Genomic DNA, 18,322 nt, shown 5'->3' with positions numbered 1-18,322 from the left:
ACGTGCATCAGAAAAAACAACATTAAAAGGCGTCAAAAACAAAAAAAGTTGAGTCGCGCACATGACAAGTACAGAGGATTCCGTTGAACGTTCCGTTAGCTCATTAATACTTCACCAACGGCTTCCATTTATATGTAACCGAAGCGATTGAAAGCGGCCGGCAAAAACAGCTGCCTAAAATAACAAAGAGAGTTAAGAATTTAATAAAAGCTATCCGTCTATCAGTTGTCCAAGTGGTAGCACTGCATATTGTTTATTATGAGCGGAGTGCTGCACAAAGAGGGCTGAGGCAGGCAGTTTAGTATCACACATCACACAGCATTATCCCTAGGCTCCTGCCTCTAGCCCCCTAAACCAAGGCATTATCCCCTCTAATTTGAGTGAATAAAAATCCCTGATTAGCTGATCTGGGGAAGCCAATTGTTTTGATTGTGCCTGTGATGTTTGATCTGACAGAGTGGAATGTAGCGACCTTTGATCCTGTGACAACATTCAATTAGATAAGGTTAACTAAAATGACCTGTCCACTGCTCCTCCACCAGGCGCTGAAGAAAGAATCAACAGCTAGTGTTCAGGTCACTAGGCAGCTAGCATGCCAACTCACAGACTCTCATACAAAGATTATGTGCCATATACACACACACTCACCAAATATTTCACACACACACACACACACACACACACACACACACACACACACACACACACACACACACACACACACACACACACACACACACACACACACACACAGCTGAAAGCTAAGCCCTGTTTTTCCTTTCCAGTCGCTCTATAACTTTTTTGTGATAGATGATGAATCTTAAAAGATACAGCTGGCAAAGCAATTGAAGAAAAAACTGCACAGCTCTCTCCAAAGAGCTTAATTTATAATTACTCACTGTAATAGCTTTGCATTCATTTGGCCTCTTGAAACTGCAGGGCTGGAGACGTTGGTGGTGTGTGTGTGTGTGTGTGTGTGTGTGTGTGTGTGTGTGTGTGTGTGTGTGTGTGTGTGTGTGTATAGAGGGGACCCCTTGAAAGGTCTTACGTCAGGCACTCCTCTGAGTGTCCTGCTGACAAACATTAAAAATGAATTGCACCTTAGCGGGAAATGAATCAGGGTGCCGTGGGAATTGCATTACACCCGGTAGCTGACAAGCTAGATCACCGTATTCCAGCTGTTCGGTAGCCGGGAACAACGCTGCCCCCCCCAAGCCCAAAATGAGGAGAAAAAATTAAGAGGAGACTAAGGAGTTATATGTTAAGCGGTGGAGAGAGAGAGAGAGAGAGAGAGAGAGAGAGAGAGAGAGAGAGAGAGAGAGAGAGAGAGAGAGAGAGAGAGAGAGAGTGAGAGAGACCAAGAGACCCAAAGAACCCAGATCGAAAACCAGAGCGAGAACCAGAGCAAGTATCGGAGTGAGTATAAGAGCGAGTATCAGAGTCGGAGCCAGAGACACAGAGAGAGAAAGACAGAGCGAGAGAGAGAGAGAAAGAGGCACCTCTGATGATGGAAAATGAAACGTCGTGGGAATGTTTTCGGGGCAAAGGATGGGAATCCAATAAAACACAGGCTTGATTTGTTTAGAAAATAATAACTCAAGCTAAGTGAATTCCGCCCCACTCCTTTTACCAGGAGATAAAAGTTCTGCCGACGGCAGCCTGTTCCCGTTCTCGCTTGGATCTGCAGGGCAGAAATGTACGTGCTGGGCCCTAAGTGTTGGGGGAACTCCTCCCCTCTACCAAGCGTTGAAGGGCTCATGAAGCAGTGAGAGAGAACCCCTTAATGAATCTGATGAGGCCTTATTGGCTCTAGTTTCACACAGGGAGCTCATTATCTCAACCCTCAGTCTGCCTGACATCTCCGGGCCAGACCCGCAGACAAGACGCACCGCTGACCCACACTGACCCCAGTTCACACTCACAGCCTAAATCTATCACACACAGATAAACACACACACACACACGCACTTGACAAAGTGCTTAGCGTTGACAGTTTGTTGGAGTCCAGTGTGTGCCCACTTAAAGTCGCTCAGCTCAGCTGTGTGTGGAGAACCTGGTCCACGGCTACAGAGCTGAGCTTTGCTGTCCCACAACCCCAGATCTACCTGAATCAACAATAACAGTAATGCCCCATTTCCTTTGGGTCACGCCTCTGTTTGACTCCAACCACTTTCCCCAAAAAATATATACATTGGTTGCCATGAGAACCATGGTTAAGGGGATGATCAGCCTCAGCTCCGGCTCCAGTGCCAGCGTACCATGTACCACACTCCCTACTCTATCCTCCCAGCTCACAGCTCCCCCCCCCCCCCCAGCTGTTGGGTTCCCCCTTGCCCCCCCGGCCCACAGCCTCACACCCTGGCCGGGCCTTAAGCACTGTGAGACTGCCCTAAGTAGTCCGACACTTCACAGATGAACAGCTCCGGTAATGGGCCGTGATTGACCTGAATAGCCGGCAGTAAAGCGGGTTTCCCTTGGGTATAATCTCCACATTACCTGCTCTGCTTCACATGCATGCACACAAACAAACACACACACACACCAGGGTGCACACTCATACTATACATTTACAAGAGGAGGAGGGTCGTGAAAGTGGACCATTTGTGAAACAGCACTGTTTCAAATATATGTATCACAGGATTGCACTGAATGCAATCCTGTGATCTTCATAAATAGAAAAATCAACATCATGAAGAAAAGCTACACAGCTCAAACTGCCCTGCTCTCCCTGGCCAACATCCAGTAGCAATCAGAGCAGGTAGGCCCGGTCCAACCGTCGGCTGCTCTCCAGAAGAGGCCTGCTTGGAGCTGAAGGGAAATAGATTGTCAGCGGGGGGAGAGCCGTCCGTCAGAGGACACACCGCTTCCTCGACGAGTCTGTCTGTTCAAATCATCACGCGTCGGCGAGCGCAGCTTATTGGGCGCACGTCCAGAGGCCGAGCACCGCTGGCGACGGAGCGCAACGCCGCTCGCTCCGACGTGGAACAATGCGGCGTCTGTTGTGGCTCGCTCGGGGGGGGGGGGGGGAGGGGGGAGAGCGAGAGAGAGAGAGAGAGAGAGCTCAGGAGGTGTCATGTGCCTGTCAGTTCCTGAGGTCTCTGTCTTCCACCTGTCACCACACCTGGGGTCAAAGACAAGGTGAAGGTGTTGCGTACAGTTTCAAAAGCACAGCGGAGTAGAGAGTATAGGGGGAGTAGGCGTGGGGGGAGAAGGCGAGTTTGATTCATCTCTCGCTGTGTATACAAAGAATCAGAGCGCACTTCATGGGGTATCTGATCGGGGCTGATTGAAGAACTGTGAGCTGCCTTTTTGTACTGCACTTGCACTGATTGATTGTCAAATGCACGTGTGTACACACACACACACACACACACACACACACACACACACACACACACACACACACACACACACACACACACACACACACACACACACACACACACACACACACACACGTAAGATCCTTTCAAGCATACATACATACATACATACATACATAAATAAATACACAATGCATTATGCATAACCATAAATGTTCCATGTTTGTGGTTCATAATGTCGAATATAAGTTGTTTCTTCATGTAACATTATTGGTTGGGTCAGAACAGGAGCAACCAGACAAGCTACACAAACATGTCCTTAGGTTTTCTCACAAGCATTACACACACACATATATATATATATATATGTATATATATATATATATATATATGGTGGGAAATGGGTGCAGCAGCTTAAAGCCATCAAGAGACTGCCTGAGAGCAGACTGTTGATGTAACACTCAGAGAAGTGAGTGAACACATGCTTATAGAGCAGGGAGCAGGAAAAAAAGACAGAAAAAGAGTATGATGGATGGACATATGAAAGTCTGGCAGGCCTTTGAAAACGTGTAATGGAGGAGGCTACCAGGGGAGCACCCACATTCACACCCTATCTCCCCTATCTCCAGCCTGTCCCAGGGTTATGGTTTCACAGCATGGCAGTGTGTATGAGTGTGTGAGTGTGTGTTTGTGCCTGTGTGTATGTGTGTGTCTGAGTATGTGCATGTTCATTTGTGAGTGTGTGTCTGAGTATGTGTATGTCTGCGTGTGTGTGTGTGCGTGCGTGCGTGCGTGCGTGCGTGCGTGCGTGCGTGCGTGCGTGCGTGCGTGCGTAAGCCAGATCAAAGTGTGCTGCTGCCTCATTCCCACCTGCTCTCATTAGTCTCTGGCTCTATGTGACCCAAGTACTGTAAGATCCCACCTGTCCTCGACTTCCATAGGCGGACCCCCCTCTATCAACACACACACACACACACACATTAAATGTGTCCTTGCAAAACAACATAAACTTGTTGGTTTGAACAGTGAATGTGTGACCACAACAATGAGCATCAGGTTACAAGTGTAAAACATGTACCGGTACTCCTAAGCACAGCATTAAGAAATGACGCAGTATGCCTGTGTGCACACACTTCAATGAGAGTGAATGTATAGAGAAATGGACAACGTTTTATATATTAAATAGTAACACTTTCTGACCACTTAACAAAGCAGCTTAACCACTGACATTAATGGAAGCACTATACACTGCTCTTATGACCATCATTAAACTTGGTTAAAATGTCTGGATAAACAAACATCTCCCCTCTCTGCATCTGTCTTCTAATTCAGCACTGGCGAGGGAGTTGGGTCGGAAGAACAGGTTTAAAATCAATTAGGAAACTAAATATGTTTAGTATTAGAGCAGTCGGGACATTCTCTGAGGATTAATTCCATGTAGCTTTCATAATCCCCACCAATATGTTTAAATTAAGATTAAAGATCACTTTGTTCCCCTATTCCCACAGCTCCCAGGGAATGGTAAAGAGATCAAGACTGGAAGGCCTTTATGGGGAACATCTTTAACATTTGCTCTGCTCTCAGTGCACTTGATTAAATGTAACATTTTCGGATCCCAGAGTTCTGAGAAAAGCATAAATCATTGTCTCACAGCTGCTGGCGTGCCTGGGGAAAACACATGCAAGTCCCCCGCCAACTCTCTCTCTCTCTCTCCCTCCTTCTCTCCCTCTCGATTTTAACCTCCCCTCCACACACACACTCCTCTAACCCTTCCCCCCTTTTCTGGAGTAAAGTCAGTGCTGTGGTGAGGCAGCAGGGAAACACCTGCACATCAACGCCACCCAACTCCCCCTGCCTCTCCTCCCGCCCCCCCAGACTTGTCCTCCAACACGCCCTTCTGGCCTAGCCTCAGCAGCACTGGCTAGGCCCTGGGCCCCCTTAGTCCTCCCCATACATCAACTGTGACATAGGCCAGATCTAGGCCGGACGGCCCGCCTGCCAGCCCGTCCGCCCGCCCGCCAGCCAGCCAGCCAGCCAGCAGCTGTCCTGGGATCAGCGTTATCAAGAGTCTCTAGAGGAGCTGTGGTAATTTATGATGCATCTCCCGCATGTAAGGTGGCCAAGTTCTTTTTTGTCCCGGGCCGGAGGCCTGCCTGGGGCTGGGTTAGCCTCTGATTACATGTGGCGATCATTTATAGATCCAGTACCCAGTCCAGGAGCTCCAGGAGTCTGGGGCCTCCTTCCCAGAGGCTGCTGGGAGGGGGATGATGTCTTCAGTGGGCCCCATGTTGAGGAATGACATGTGGCCCCATTGGTGCTCTCTGTCTGTCCATCTGCCTATAGGCCTGTCTATCTCCCTGTATACCTGCTTGTCTCTTAGTCTCCCAGTTAACCAGCTTGTCTGTCTGTCTTGCCTGTTTGCTTGTCTGTCTCACTGTCTGCCTGCTTACTTGACTGTCTCCCCATCTGCCTGCTTGTCTGTCTATTTGCCTGCTTGTCTGTCTGCCAGCCTGCCTGTCTGTAGCGCTGCCTCTTTTTACGTTTATCCACTGCTACTGTTCTTACTCATCCTTAAAACCTAACACCTGTTTTTTATTACCTTTAATCCATCGATCCATTCACCCCGCCTTCATTTATTTTAATCATCTTATTTATTGGAAGGTCCTTTGCAATTCATGGCATGGATCATGTAAGGCTTTCAGCATAAGGCACCATCATGATTTCTGCTTTTGATTTTGCTCAAGAGCTGAATACAAAAAAAGAGAACTGAAATTCAGGGAAATATAAAAGCTTGAATGTTAAAGTCACAATGTGTAAGATTGAGCCCCTACCAGATGGTGGGAGACTTTCAAAATTAAAAAACTCAAGAACAGAGTTCTGTCCACTCCAACTGGCTGTTCAACTGGGTGACGTGAACTAGCACAGCTTGACTGGCTGGGTGGCGTGAGTGGGAGGGGTTTTGGGAGTGTCTGTAGGTTGATCCTTGGAAACAAAGAGAGGTATGGGCTGGCCAGCATTTAAAGAACGATATTTTATTGATAATATTACTGAAATCACTATTATTATCATTCAGAATTGAAGAGATACATCCAGGTTATTTCAAACTACAAGCTGGTTGAAATGTCAGACATTGCAACTTAAACTCAATTTGAGTTTTCACCACTTCATGGCCACTTGATGGTGCGAGGGCGTAATGTTCAAATATGAAATTATTATAAAACATCTAGGCCCATCAAAGGAGGCCATTTCAAAGCTTTCACTCCCATTTCATCCACACGTGCCTTTAATTGTGTTTAATATATTAGAATGGTTCTAACCTCAGCGCAGTTAAGTGAAGACACATTTGGGTTGAAATCAGCGAAGTTACTGCAAGTGCAGTGGCCAGCAGTCCCTCCTCTGACATCAGCGTAATTTTCTAACTTATCTGGAATTTATTTTAAATTCATAAGTAAACATTTAGAGCAAAAAAAGACACCAACGGCCAGATCCGAAGGTGGCTCATCTTCCTAAAAATTCACTCTGCACACAGAAAGCTACTGTATACGGGGGTAAGAGATGGAGAGAGGGTGATTGAAAGAGAGAGCGAAAAAATAAAAAGAAAGTGAGAGAGTTAGAGAGGAGAAATCAACAAGAATGGAATGTGTCCAAAATGTCAAAAACTGAAAGAACCAAAGTTTGAGCTATGGTTATTTCAAGGCAATTATATGGAATAATTACATAAAAATCACACTTGGAGATTGTGCATGGAAAATTAACGCCAAATAAAAGGAATCCTGTTAAAAAAATAATTCATACATACTTTTGTGTGTGTGTTTGAGGGGATTCCAAGCCAAAACAGGCAATAGTACAAGGACCAAACATAGCAGAACATAACCCACCAAATAGGAAGTAAGGCAGTGGTGATTCCAGAACCTTTCAAATCCGTTCAGACGTGAGACAAACCAGAGATCAATGGGCCAGAGGTGAAACTCTGATGACCTGTCTTCCACCTCCGAACTATGTTGTATTACACACACACCTGAATATACACACAACATAGAGTGTATATATGCTCTATGTTGAGCATAAACATAGAGCATATACGCGCACAACATGTACACACACACACACACACACACACACACACACAAACACACACACACACACAGATGCATGCACACACAAATAAATTCCATTACAGTAGCCTCAAACAGATTGCCACTAAACTTTCGTATCCGTGCATTGAATAGACGTTAAGCTTGGAAAATAGGGTGGGGGCGCATTCCAACTTGCGTTGCATCCCTGCAAAAACCAGAAGCCAGCCGTTCAAAGTAAAAGGGAATATAAAAGCTGATTGTGGCTCATTATATCTTAATGTCTTCAGCATGTCTATGGTGTAAGGAGGGAGCTCTGCCTTCCCTGCACTACGCACTGCACGCATAACGATCACGGTTGTGGAACGCACTAAATGGAATCAACAGGGCCACATGGGAGGAATAAAATGTGTTTGATGCCAGAGCCAAGAGCTGCAGCGATTCAGAAATGTCACAATGATCACAAACTGTTGGCCCTCGGAGCCAACCCCTCTGGGAGACCGGGGCGGGGCCCTTGTTGGGGTGCTGCCTCTCTCCACCTTTCATCTCACTCTGAACGAGGCGTTGCATCCATCATTCCATTAACGCCACACTAACAGGCCCTCACTGACCCTCTGGGTGACTGGGGGGCGGGGGGGGACACGGCCACTGCTGTGTGGCTTTGATATGAGTCTGACCCCTACACAAGGCACGCACAACATGCACGCACACACACACACACAGTTATATCCAAACTAACACCTTGGCGTGAGCATAGACACATGCAGGCACACATAGCCAGCTCCTCAATCAGCAGACCACTTGGCACAAACACTCACATGTTTTAAAGTGTAGTGTGTGCAGACAAACTATGGAGATACCCTCTTTAAACAAATCATTTCATACAGCTAGCCTGTAGTAAGGCCCAACATGAGATTGAGACCGTACAACATTACGGTGGGGCAATTCATTGTGTGTGTGTGTGTGTGTGTGTGTGTGTGTGTTTGCGTGTCTGTGTATACGTGCATGGGTACTCTGCCGTCGCTACCTCGTAAGGAGCAGTAACGCAGACGAGCAGGGGACGCAGAAAAGAAAAAGGATGAGGAGGATCAAACAGGATCAAAAGCACAAGGATGAAAAAGGATGGAAAAAAAACTGAATAAAAGGAAGAGAAATACAAGGCAGAGAAGAGATGAAATGGCACGAAGGCTATTAAAAACAGAGGCAGGCCAGAGGAGAGAAGAGACAGAGTGGCGTGGAGCGGCGATGAGAGGGAGAGCAGGCCTCCGCTGCACCACATCTGCTGGAGATATACGCAGTGCTTCTGGGAGTCATCCACCCATACAGCTCCATCGTATCCCTCTGAACGTCCATACACACACACACACACACACACGCTCACGCACGCATGCATCCGCAGACACACATGTCCATCATGATTCTCTGGATTGTGTTCAAAATCGTTTTTTAATATTCAAAAAATATATTTTATGAGCCATTGCTTTGCTGAAATAATGGGAGCACTAAATCAAGTTAATAGTCTGAGACTACGCACTAAGAAGTTACCAGTGGTTCCTCAAAACATCCATCGCTGACACCCTGGAGCAAGGGAGACTGCTAATTTTTTTTATTTATTAATATATATATTTTTTATGTATTTATGTTAAAATATTGGGGTTACTTTTTTTCGTCCACTCGACAGCCATTGACGGAGACACATCCAGCAGCGATTGAGTGTCTGGTAAGGGGTGACCTCTCAAAACCAGTCGTCACAAAGCATTTCTATTCTTCTTAGCGTGTTCCTACTGAGCGTGCAGCTCACGTCCTATCCCTTCGTCTCCGTCTCAGCCCTGACGTTGTTCAAGGTTTGGTGGCTGACGTGATTCAAAGCCCAGCTTTCGGGTTTAGGTCAGGGCTACACAATGAATTTCCACAGGTCCATATTAAACGTGATGTACAGTGGTGTCGGTGGAGCTAACTCTGAAGACTAATACTGGAGGCATATTGGTTTACAGTGCTCTCCCCTGTATTCCTGTATGCAATGAAACCTGGGGTGGAGGTTGGGGGTGCAGGGTGGAAGATGTTGGCCTCAGGCTGCTGGGATTACATCCCACGGTGCACTTTGAGGAGGCTCACTTTTCAAGCTGTTTTTTTTTTTTTTTGTCGAGCCGTCAGCAAGCTTGGCATTGGGTGGGGGGGGGTGGGGGGAAGGGGTTCCAGGAGAATCAATCTTGCTGTCAAACTCTCTGATCAGAGAGGTCTCTGGGGGGGGGGGTCCACCGGGGGAGGCCAGCAATGACCGATGACCACATCACTTTATTTGTGACCTGAAGAGCTTAAAGGAGAGAAGCCACGCGGGTGAGCACATAGCTGGATTAAGACAGAGGATACATTGGTCTTCATGAGGCCAGGACACTATATCAACCCAGAGCTTCAGAGTTCTTTCACATTTCTTCTGAAAAAAACATCTGTGACTCTGCATGGAATTCATTGTTTGTATACGCAGAACTCCTGCAACGCATGAAGAGGCAGTCGCTGCTGCCAGGACTGGGATCTGAGACCCATACAGGGATCTGTAGGGGGTGAAGCCTACGGCACCAATCCGTCCAGTGGTGGTTAGCTGCCCTCTGCGAGGCTGGTGTTGGCTCAGCCCAGTGGTGACATAGGCTGGCTGTTTAGAAAGGCACTAGAAGACTAGAGAGCGACCACGTTGGCAGTACTGCCGGAGGGACAGCAAGGTGGAAAGCGCTTATCGGCTTTTGCTAAACAAACAAACCTCATTGAGCGTGGCACGGAGTGACATTAGGGCAATGAGGAAAACAAAACAAGGGGTTTAGGGTACTGGAGCATGTGCGATTGAACCCCATTTCGTTGGCAATGTGGGTATTATGTAGGTAGTAATGATTTTTGTGCCATTCCTGATTAGTGAATTCCCCTTACCTGAGTTCCGGCAATCGTCGCTCTGTTGGGGCACCTGCACAGAGAAGGCCAGAAGGTCCGGGGCCAGCAGGGACTCTGGCTTGCGGATCTCGTTGAGCCAGCGGCTGGTGTGGAGCTCCCTGGTGTCGGACGGGCCCTGGATCAGGGGAACCAGCTTCTCCTTGGACCCCTCCTCCGACCCTGAGCCGGAAGAGGCCCGAGACTACCATGAGCAATGGCGCTTTGTACTACCCTCCATGATTAACTTTTTAACTTGCTGCTCGGAGCGTAACAGAGAGGATGACTGATGGTCACCCAACCGAGGAAGAAAGTACTGAATGTCAAGATATTTAATACAAGCTAATACAAGACACATATCTTTGCATTATATATGACCATCCAGTATGACTAAAAGTGGTCAGTTTGTGTAAAAAATAGGTTCTTGAAACTGGAGGAACAAACCCTTTGCTCAATTAACCTGGGTGAGCCATGTAGTAAACATATATTTTGATGAATCACAATGGACGAGTGTAGACGATATAGTATACATAGCTAACTAACTAACTTTACTACTGTAACCTTTTGACATTAAGAGCTGGCACAGATCTTGTAATCTGTCCTAGCTACAGGAGATGAGCGAGCTTTGACCCAGCAAATCCGCTCTATGACTCTATGGCTCTATGCACAAATAACACAGATTGCTGCTGGGACAGCGACCTGCCGTTCAGCTGCCAAGGAACAGAGATGGCTAAGTCCCAATGACAGCGTCGCAGGAGACAACACTGACCGAATCACAGATGTGGTGGGGAATCCAGTATGGGGTTTGGGAAGTGGGGGGAAGTGAGAGAAGTCCACCAGAGAGTGAGCATGAAGAAAGAGGCGGGGACTTAGGGAAGGGAGAGAGGGAGAGAGGGAGAGAGGGAGAGAGAGGTTGAGGGAGAGCGAGAGAGAAAAAGATGAGAAGATGAGGAGTCTGGCCGGACTTTCTCAATCTCTGCCTCCTCCGCAGGCCGTAAAGTTTAACAGGGCACAGCTGCACACACCTGGAGTCCTGGCGCACACTTTTACAGCTCCCACGGTTCCCGAGGCGCATTTCACCGTCGCACGGCTGCACAGCTTCAGCTCCACGTTCTGGACCGAGCACTCCAGTGTCGGCGAAGGGCTCCGAGATTTCACACCTCATAAAAAAAGGAAAAGAGAGAGAGAAAAAAATGGAAAAATGTGAAAATGAAGTCCAGCACGGCGGTTTTAAACGCCGCTGCCGTGGTTTTGTTTAACACTCGATTGGCCTTTAATTGTTCTTGACCCCTTTTCTTCCCACCTCGCGCTCACTCCTGAAGGCCTGAGAAACCAGGTGCTGCCCGCCACGTCCAGGCTTCCAAGTGGGTGTGTGTGTGTGTCTGGTAAAATGTGCTACAGCCTGGGATTGCTGGATCTGTCCGTTGGGTTCAGGGCGAGCCTTGAACGGGGGGGGGGGGTCAGATTTTCAAAAGAGCCACCTCTGCCTCTCTTTTTAACATCAACCCCTTGCTACACCTCCATTCTAACCCCATGACCTTTCAAACAATTGTACATTCCCGTGGAAAAGCGGTCAAAACCGCCTGCTTTAAGGAGTACCCTCCTTAAAGCAAATCACATGTTTTATTGGGATAATTGCTATATTAATGTGACCGGGGAAATGCTAAACCAGGAAGACAAACCATGGCAAAGGTTACGCATTTTGAAAAGGAAACATTTAATTCCAGCTGTATTCTTTCTCTAAAGAAACCATTATACTTCAAGATAGAATTACAGAAGAAGAAAAAAAATCCTTATATAATCATATTACTTAAAAAAATAAATCCTTATATAATCATATTACTTAAAAAAAAAAAAAAAAGAGGTGGTCAGAAAGGATGCGAATAAAAGATAAGGCCCCTTAAAATGAGCCCTTCGTCTCCCACTCGACAGGTTGCTGAGGTAAATCCATTTGGGCTGAGCGACTCAAACCCTTGAGCTGAACAGCAGGACTATTAGGAGCATGAGTAACAGTGCGATATAAAGGATATATCTTTCCAAAACTATTTCCAATAATGCATACTCCCGTTTCTAACTGTGTCAACCCATGACTCACTAAACACTACTGTTACCTCAAACCACCCCCGCCTCCCCCTCCCACCACCACCACTTCCCCCCTCAGTTAATGGCGGACTAATGTGGAACAACATTCGGTCGGCCATCTTTCCAGGACGGGAGTGTTTGCACTTCGGCAGGGGGGTGGATTACATATCCGCCTTTATGATATGTCAATGTTATTTCTATGGGGAGAGGATATTTCAAAAGAGCGAGAGCGGGAGGGAGGAAAGACCGGGAGAGGGGGGGAAGGTACAAGATGTTTGCTTTTTTCTTCCCAATACCCCTCGTTGACGGTGGAAGGAGGAGGCCTCCCTCCCGTGAAGCATTCTTCCCGTCAACCGGCACCGTCTGCGGGATTCACATCAAACTCTTTCATCACCTGTTCCAGCAAAGGCCTCGCTTCTCAGAATAATCCCACCCCAGACTCCCACAGAGACAGACAGATACACAAAATGCCAACGAGGGTCCGCGCTACCTCGCGGATTCACAAGGTTTACAACATGCTGATGTATCTGTTTGTTTTTTTCTTGCCCTGATCCAATAAATCCCGTCCGAGCATACGGGAATGTCAGATGAACCGAGAGAGGTGGAACAGCAGGGAGAGGGTGTATTTAGCAATATAGAAGAAGAAACCGAAAAAAAGACAACTGAGGAAAGAAAAAAGAATGAGAAGAAGACAAAGAAAGCCAAGAAGGCAAAACAAAAAATATGCCATTAAGCCAAGGCTATAGGATCGAGGAGAATTGGATTTTAGTGATTTACCAAGCCAGTGATCTAATGGCTGCCGGTGCGTTTGGAGGTATTGTATTAATAAGGCAAAGTGGGCCTGAGCTACCAGAGAGAGAGAAATGGCCAGCATGCTGGAGGATGTCCAGTTCACTGCTATGGAACACAGCCAGCTCTCTGCTGTTTAAAACCCCACACCAGAAAACCAGAGACAGGTCAGGCCTCCAGGCTTTCATCCTCCTCTTCCTCTCATGCTTGGCCCAGCAGGTCCTCTTCCCGCTGCACTCCTTCCTACTCCCCCCCTTCTTTATACTTGTCATCCTCCTCCATCTTTGTGAACTTCATCCCTAAGCACGTCTAATCCCTGACCACTACTGCTCCATACTTTACCCCTTCCTTTTCAAAAGATCACAGACTGGGAGCACTGGGAGTAAAGAAGGTGTGTGTTGTCCGTGTTTGTGTAATCTTAATGAGATCATTATTACAAGGTAACAAGGCGAATCGGAAGGCGCAGGTTGGAGGCAGAAAGAAATAACAGGAGAATTATGGGCAATTGTAAAAATTGCTTGAGTCTGGAAGGGGGGGGGGGGGAGACGGGGGAGGGGTGTGCGAGGAATGAGATGGGATTTTTTCTCGAGCTTTCCCTTAACTGCCGACTTCCCTTCCCCTCACCATCAGACAAATTGGCCAGGAACCTCTTCACCTGCAGTCTGGGGGGGGGGGGGGGGGGGGGGCTCCTCTCACAGCATAGAAGGAAGATGGGGGGGTTTCAAATTGCTCTCCTTCTGTCTCTCCGCCTGCCACTTAATCTGTCTTTCTGTGGGTCAAATGCAATAGCAACGTCTGCGGAGCTGCATACCAGTGGCTCCGTCCACAGTTTCCCTCTGTGTGTGTCGGACATGGAGACCAGAGGCTGATGAAAACACTTCAGGCCGGAGACCAAATGACCAAGCCAGCCCCCATCTGGCGGCCAGGTTTTTGTTAAAAGCCCTCTCAGTGGACTCTAGTTCCATATTGGTGTCGCCCTCAACGAGTGTACCTGCCTCATGATTCTCCATTCAAGAAACCAGGCTGTTATTGAATGTTTCTAACACTCAGCCTATCCCTCGCTCTCCAGTCTGAACCATATCTCATTGTGCGTGTCTACCAGATGAATGGGATTTCACAGCTGAAGCCTGTTCAGGAGAGTTGAGTTACTATAATGGCCATCTGCAGGGAGGCCGACTTGTGTAAGCTTTTTCAGTTCACTCTCTCTTTTCACTCACCGAGCAAGGGCGAGGGGGAGTGGGGGTGGCTCGGGGGGTTAGTGAAACAGCCTACCTGAATCAACATAGGAACGCTTCAAAGATAAAACGGGACATGGAAGGACGGCAACGTATATCGTGGAGCACTGTTCTCGGACGGGCAACACTCTAATGACTAAATACAGTCATTTCGAAAAGGGCTACAAAAAGACTGAGGGCTTGTGACGGACCCGAGGGGAGGAGGAGGCCCTCCTCGTATTAGCGCTGACACTCAGTGAGCTTGTTGTCCTGTTTCACAGCCGTCCTTCAGTTGCAAAAAGAGAAACCCCCTGCAAAAAAACTCAACAGCAGTTGAGTGTGTTTCAACAAAACCCCAACAGCTCCCCGGAGCCCCTTCATTTACACTGGGAGAGATGAAGACGTTAGGGGAGCGCAGCAATCTGGAACATGACAAGAGGCTGGTCCCTGGGAGTGTGTTCTCCTTTGATAAGCAGCGCAGCGGGTAGAACTGTAACACGGCCCGCTTTGCCCCCATAGACATCCGAGGGCAGGGTGCACCTGCTTAAGGGGGAAGCCCTGGTCAATGCTTTGCCCAGCTGTCGGCCTATAAAAGTGGGGTGCACAGGAAGGGGAAAACACACACACACACGCGTGCACGCATGCATACACACATGCAAGCTTATGTGCATGTGCACACACACGGCCATGGGCTGGTGGCAGCATCCAGGTTCACGTTTGTATATTCTGTGGCTCTAGGATATATATATGGTTACGTGTTTGTGTGCAGCATGTAAGGGTATGGCAAGAATATGAATGCTTGTCACGTGTGTGTGTGTGTGTGTGTGTGTGTGTGTGTGTGTGTGTCAGCACGTGTACGTGTGTGTATGTGTGTCTGTGTATGTGTGTGTGTCACACAGTGCCGTTATTGGTCGAGCTCAGGCAGGTGCAGGGAGTACATAAACACACAGCTGGGGGCCAGAGGCTAAGGCACTTCATCAAACACTCTGAGGGCACCCAGCAGCAGCTGGATTTACCATCTCGAACGCCCAGAGAGAGAGGGAGGGAGAGAGAGGGAGAGGGAAAGGGAAAGAAAATACTGAGAAGCGGATGGCGACATGATGGAATAATAATAGAAAAAAAAGCAAGTAAGACTCAAATAAATGGACGACAAAAAACGGTTGTGCTGATGAATCTGCCAGGGGATGTGGACACAACATTTCTGCACCAAACTGCATTCCTCAATAGTTGGGTAATTTGTGTCCATGTGTCTCCGCTTGTGTGTATGTGACACGGTTTTTGTGTGTGTATGTGTGAATGTGCCACGGTTTGTGTGTGTATGTGACACGGTATATGTGTGTGTGTGTGTGTGTCTATGTGTATGTGACACGGTTTTGGTTTGGGGATGTGCGCGTGTGTGTGTGTGTGTGTGTGTGTGTGTGTGTGTGAGAAAAAGTGCAAGGCCGAGTGTGTATGAGTGTTTTACAGGACATCTGTGTAGTTGAAAGCCATGTTTTGCACATTCCAGCATGTTCTGCTCTCATTCCTTTGAGGAATGGTATGGGAAAGTCTGTAGCTCTGGACCTGGTCAGCCCCAATTCTAAAACAAGGAGCTCACTGTTTGCATTGGCCTAGGTTTCATTAAAAGAGCTGTGGTTATACATCAGAAATAACAGACCTTTTGCACAGTGATCATGTTTAATGCCATTGCGAGGAGGCTTAGCCATGGATAAGACTTAAGTGTGGTTGGGTTCTTTCAGCAACATAACGGGCTCCTGGCTATTCACACGGGAACCATGAAGTCTGTGTGAGATGAAGCGAGAGAAAGGCAGAAGGTTTCCTTCACTGTGTGAAAGCAGCCAGCCGGCCCAGACATTCAGTGGTGATGCAGAACCTGTAACTGTCTATCCCGGCCCGAGAGGAGAGGACGCTGAGGTACTGTAACTAGCAGCCCTGGCACGCTGCCCCCTACCAGCTAGAGGGCTGACAGAAAGACAGGACAACAGGGAGACTGGGGAAGACAGAGAGAGAGTTAATGGTTACCTGTCTGTAGGCATAAAGAGAGACGGGAAGGAGCACAGAGGTTGGACTGGCAATGAAGTCACATCAGTGAGTTGGCCAACTGTTGAGAGGTCGCAGGCAAGGCAGAAAGGCAGCCAACTGGGCCATTAAGTACTCATGCAGAAACAATAAGAGTCCCCGGTCAGGAGGGCATTTAAGTAGTAGGCAGTAAGTAGGCGCAGAACCTGCCCTGAGGTTTATTTCCATCCGTTTGTATTGAAGTAGCTTCTGTCTGCTGACATACTGGGAGACTTGGGATCAGGAGGGGTGTTGGTGGATGGCGGAGGTTGTTAAAATGCGGTCGGCTATCTGTCCACATCAAGCCAAGATTGCTGTCAACACACCTACAAAAACTCCACCACAACGAGGACCAGAACACCTCAGGAACTGCTCTGGCACATTGTGTCCCCGTCACACACTGTGTGAGCAAAAATTGTACTCAAGTCATTTCAGAACCTGATCAACATGTGATTGAATATTAAACATTGCATTGTAAGTGCAATGGAGGCTAATATTGGCAAAACAATATCAAATATCCACTTCAAAATATCCACAGCCTCAAACACCCACAATCGTGCAGCCACAAGTTGGTAATCCAAGAGTAATGGCTGGGGAACATAACTCTGTGGTGGGCAGGGATGTTGAAATCTCCTGCTTTCATGTGAGACTACACAGCCAGGCAGCTCCCAGCTTCCTGGGTAGAAAATGAGAGCGGTGGGAGGTATTGAAGTATCGGTTGCCTGCTGAGGGTCCCGGGTGAAGAACGGGTGGCTGCCGCCGGTGGCACTGGAGGTTGGGGGGTCCGATTATCAAAGATTACCGCCAGCCTCCAGGTGCTGCCTGCCTTTATGTCTGGCCGCTAAAGCAGTGACACATGTTCTCATTGGAAGCCCAGCGTTTTTACTCTGCCACCGAATTACCACAATTAAGGAGTTCTCATGCGGAAGCAATTTGGACAACACTAATGGACCCCGGCAGGGGTGTTGTGTGAGATGGTGAGGAAGGAGAGATAGATGAGGAGACAGGAAGAGAGAGAACGCAAAAGAGAGAGAGAAAGCGAGAGAGACAATGAAAGAAACTGTAGTATAGTAGTAGTATATATTCGAACATGCTCCATCTATCTCCACAAATTAGAAGCAGTGAAACAGAGCGAGGCAGAGAGAGAGAGAATAAGAGAGGGAGTTGGGGAGAGAGTAAAAAGTGTAGCTGACGCACGGGATTCCCATGTTGCCACTTGTGAGGGCGGGAGATTAAGCAGTGGTGAGATAGGCCATTAAAACACGGTTCTGGATGAGAGGGCCTGCCTCTCAATATCCTAGAGCCTCGGCCCTAATGCTTCCCTGACACATTTGGTTAGCATCAGAACCAGGGGTGTTTGGGCTTTGAAGCGGCAGCCAGGGAGGGATGCCAGTGTGGTTCTACCACGAGAGAGGCGCTCAGCACAACAGACCGCAGCTAATGACGCTAAACCAGACCCCGCCACGCCGAGACACAAACCCCCCTCCTCCCATTCGGATTACCACGGTCCCACTGTATCGTTAACGCACATGCACACTAGCACACACGCCCCGCTTTCCTTCAGTGACAAAATAAATAAACCTTGCTGGGAAAAGGGATGGGTTTTGTTTATCATGAATCCCCTGAGATCAATATTTATGTCCTAGTCTAAAAGCCCTGTGCGTGTGCGCGTGTGTGAAACGTGCAGCTTGTGTGACACAGAGCTATGTGCTCCGTCAGGCCCCTGGCTCGTTCCCCACCCCGTCAGACCTGGTGGTTCCCAGCAGGGAGCCAGCCCCTACCAGTAAGACACTGGCTAAACTGAATACATACATGCATGCGTCGGGAGGAGCCCTCATTGATCCACGCTGGTGATGGTGTTTAGCGT

At 48.1% G+C, this 18,322-nt stretch overlaps 1 protein-coding gene across 1 annotated transcript in view; it reads right to left on the bottom strand.

Annotated features, from left to right (window-relative positions):
• The window catches only part of vps13b (vacuolar protein sorting 13 homolog B), a 322,396-nt gene that overhangs the window by 227,526 nt on the left and 76,548 nt on the right, over nucleotides 1-18,322 (bottom strand). The window contains 2 exon segments of the mRNA XM_084471728.1: nucleotides 10,316-10,495; nucleotides 11,338-11,472. Coding sequence (XP_084327854.1) covers nucleotides 10,316-10,495; nucleotides 11,338-11,472 — 315 coding nt within the window.

Source organism: Micromesistius poutassou (assembly GCF_964030765.1).
Source record: "Micromesistius poutassou genome assembly, chromosome: 8".
Taxonomy (NCBI): Eukaryota; Metazoa; Chordata; class Actinopteri; order Gadiformes; family Gadidae; genus Micromesistius; species Micromesistius poutassou.
This window is presented reverse-complemented; position numbering and strand designations above follow the sequence as displayed.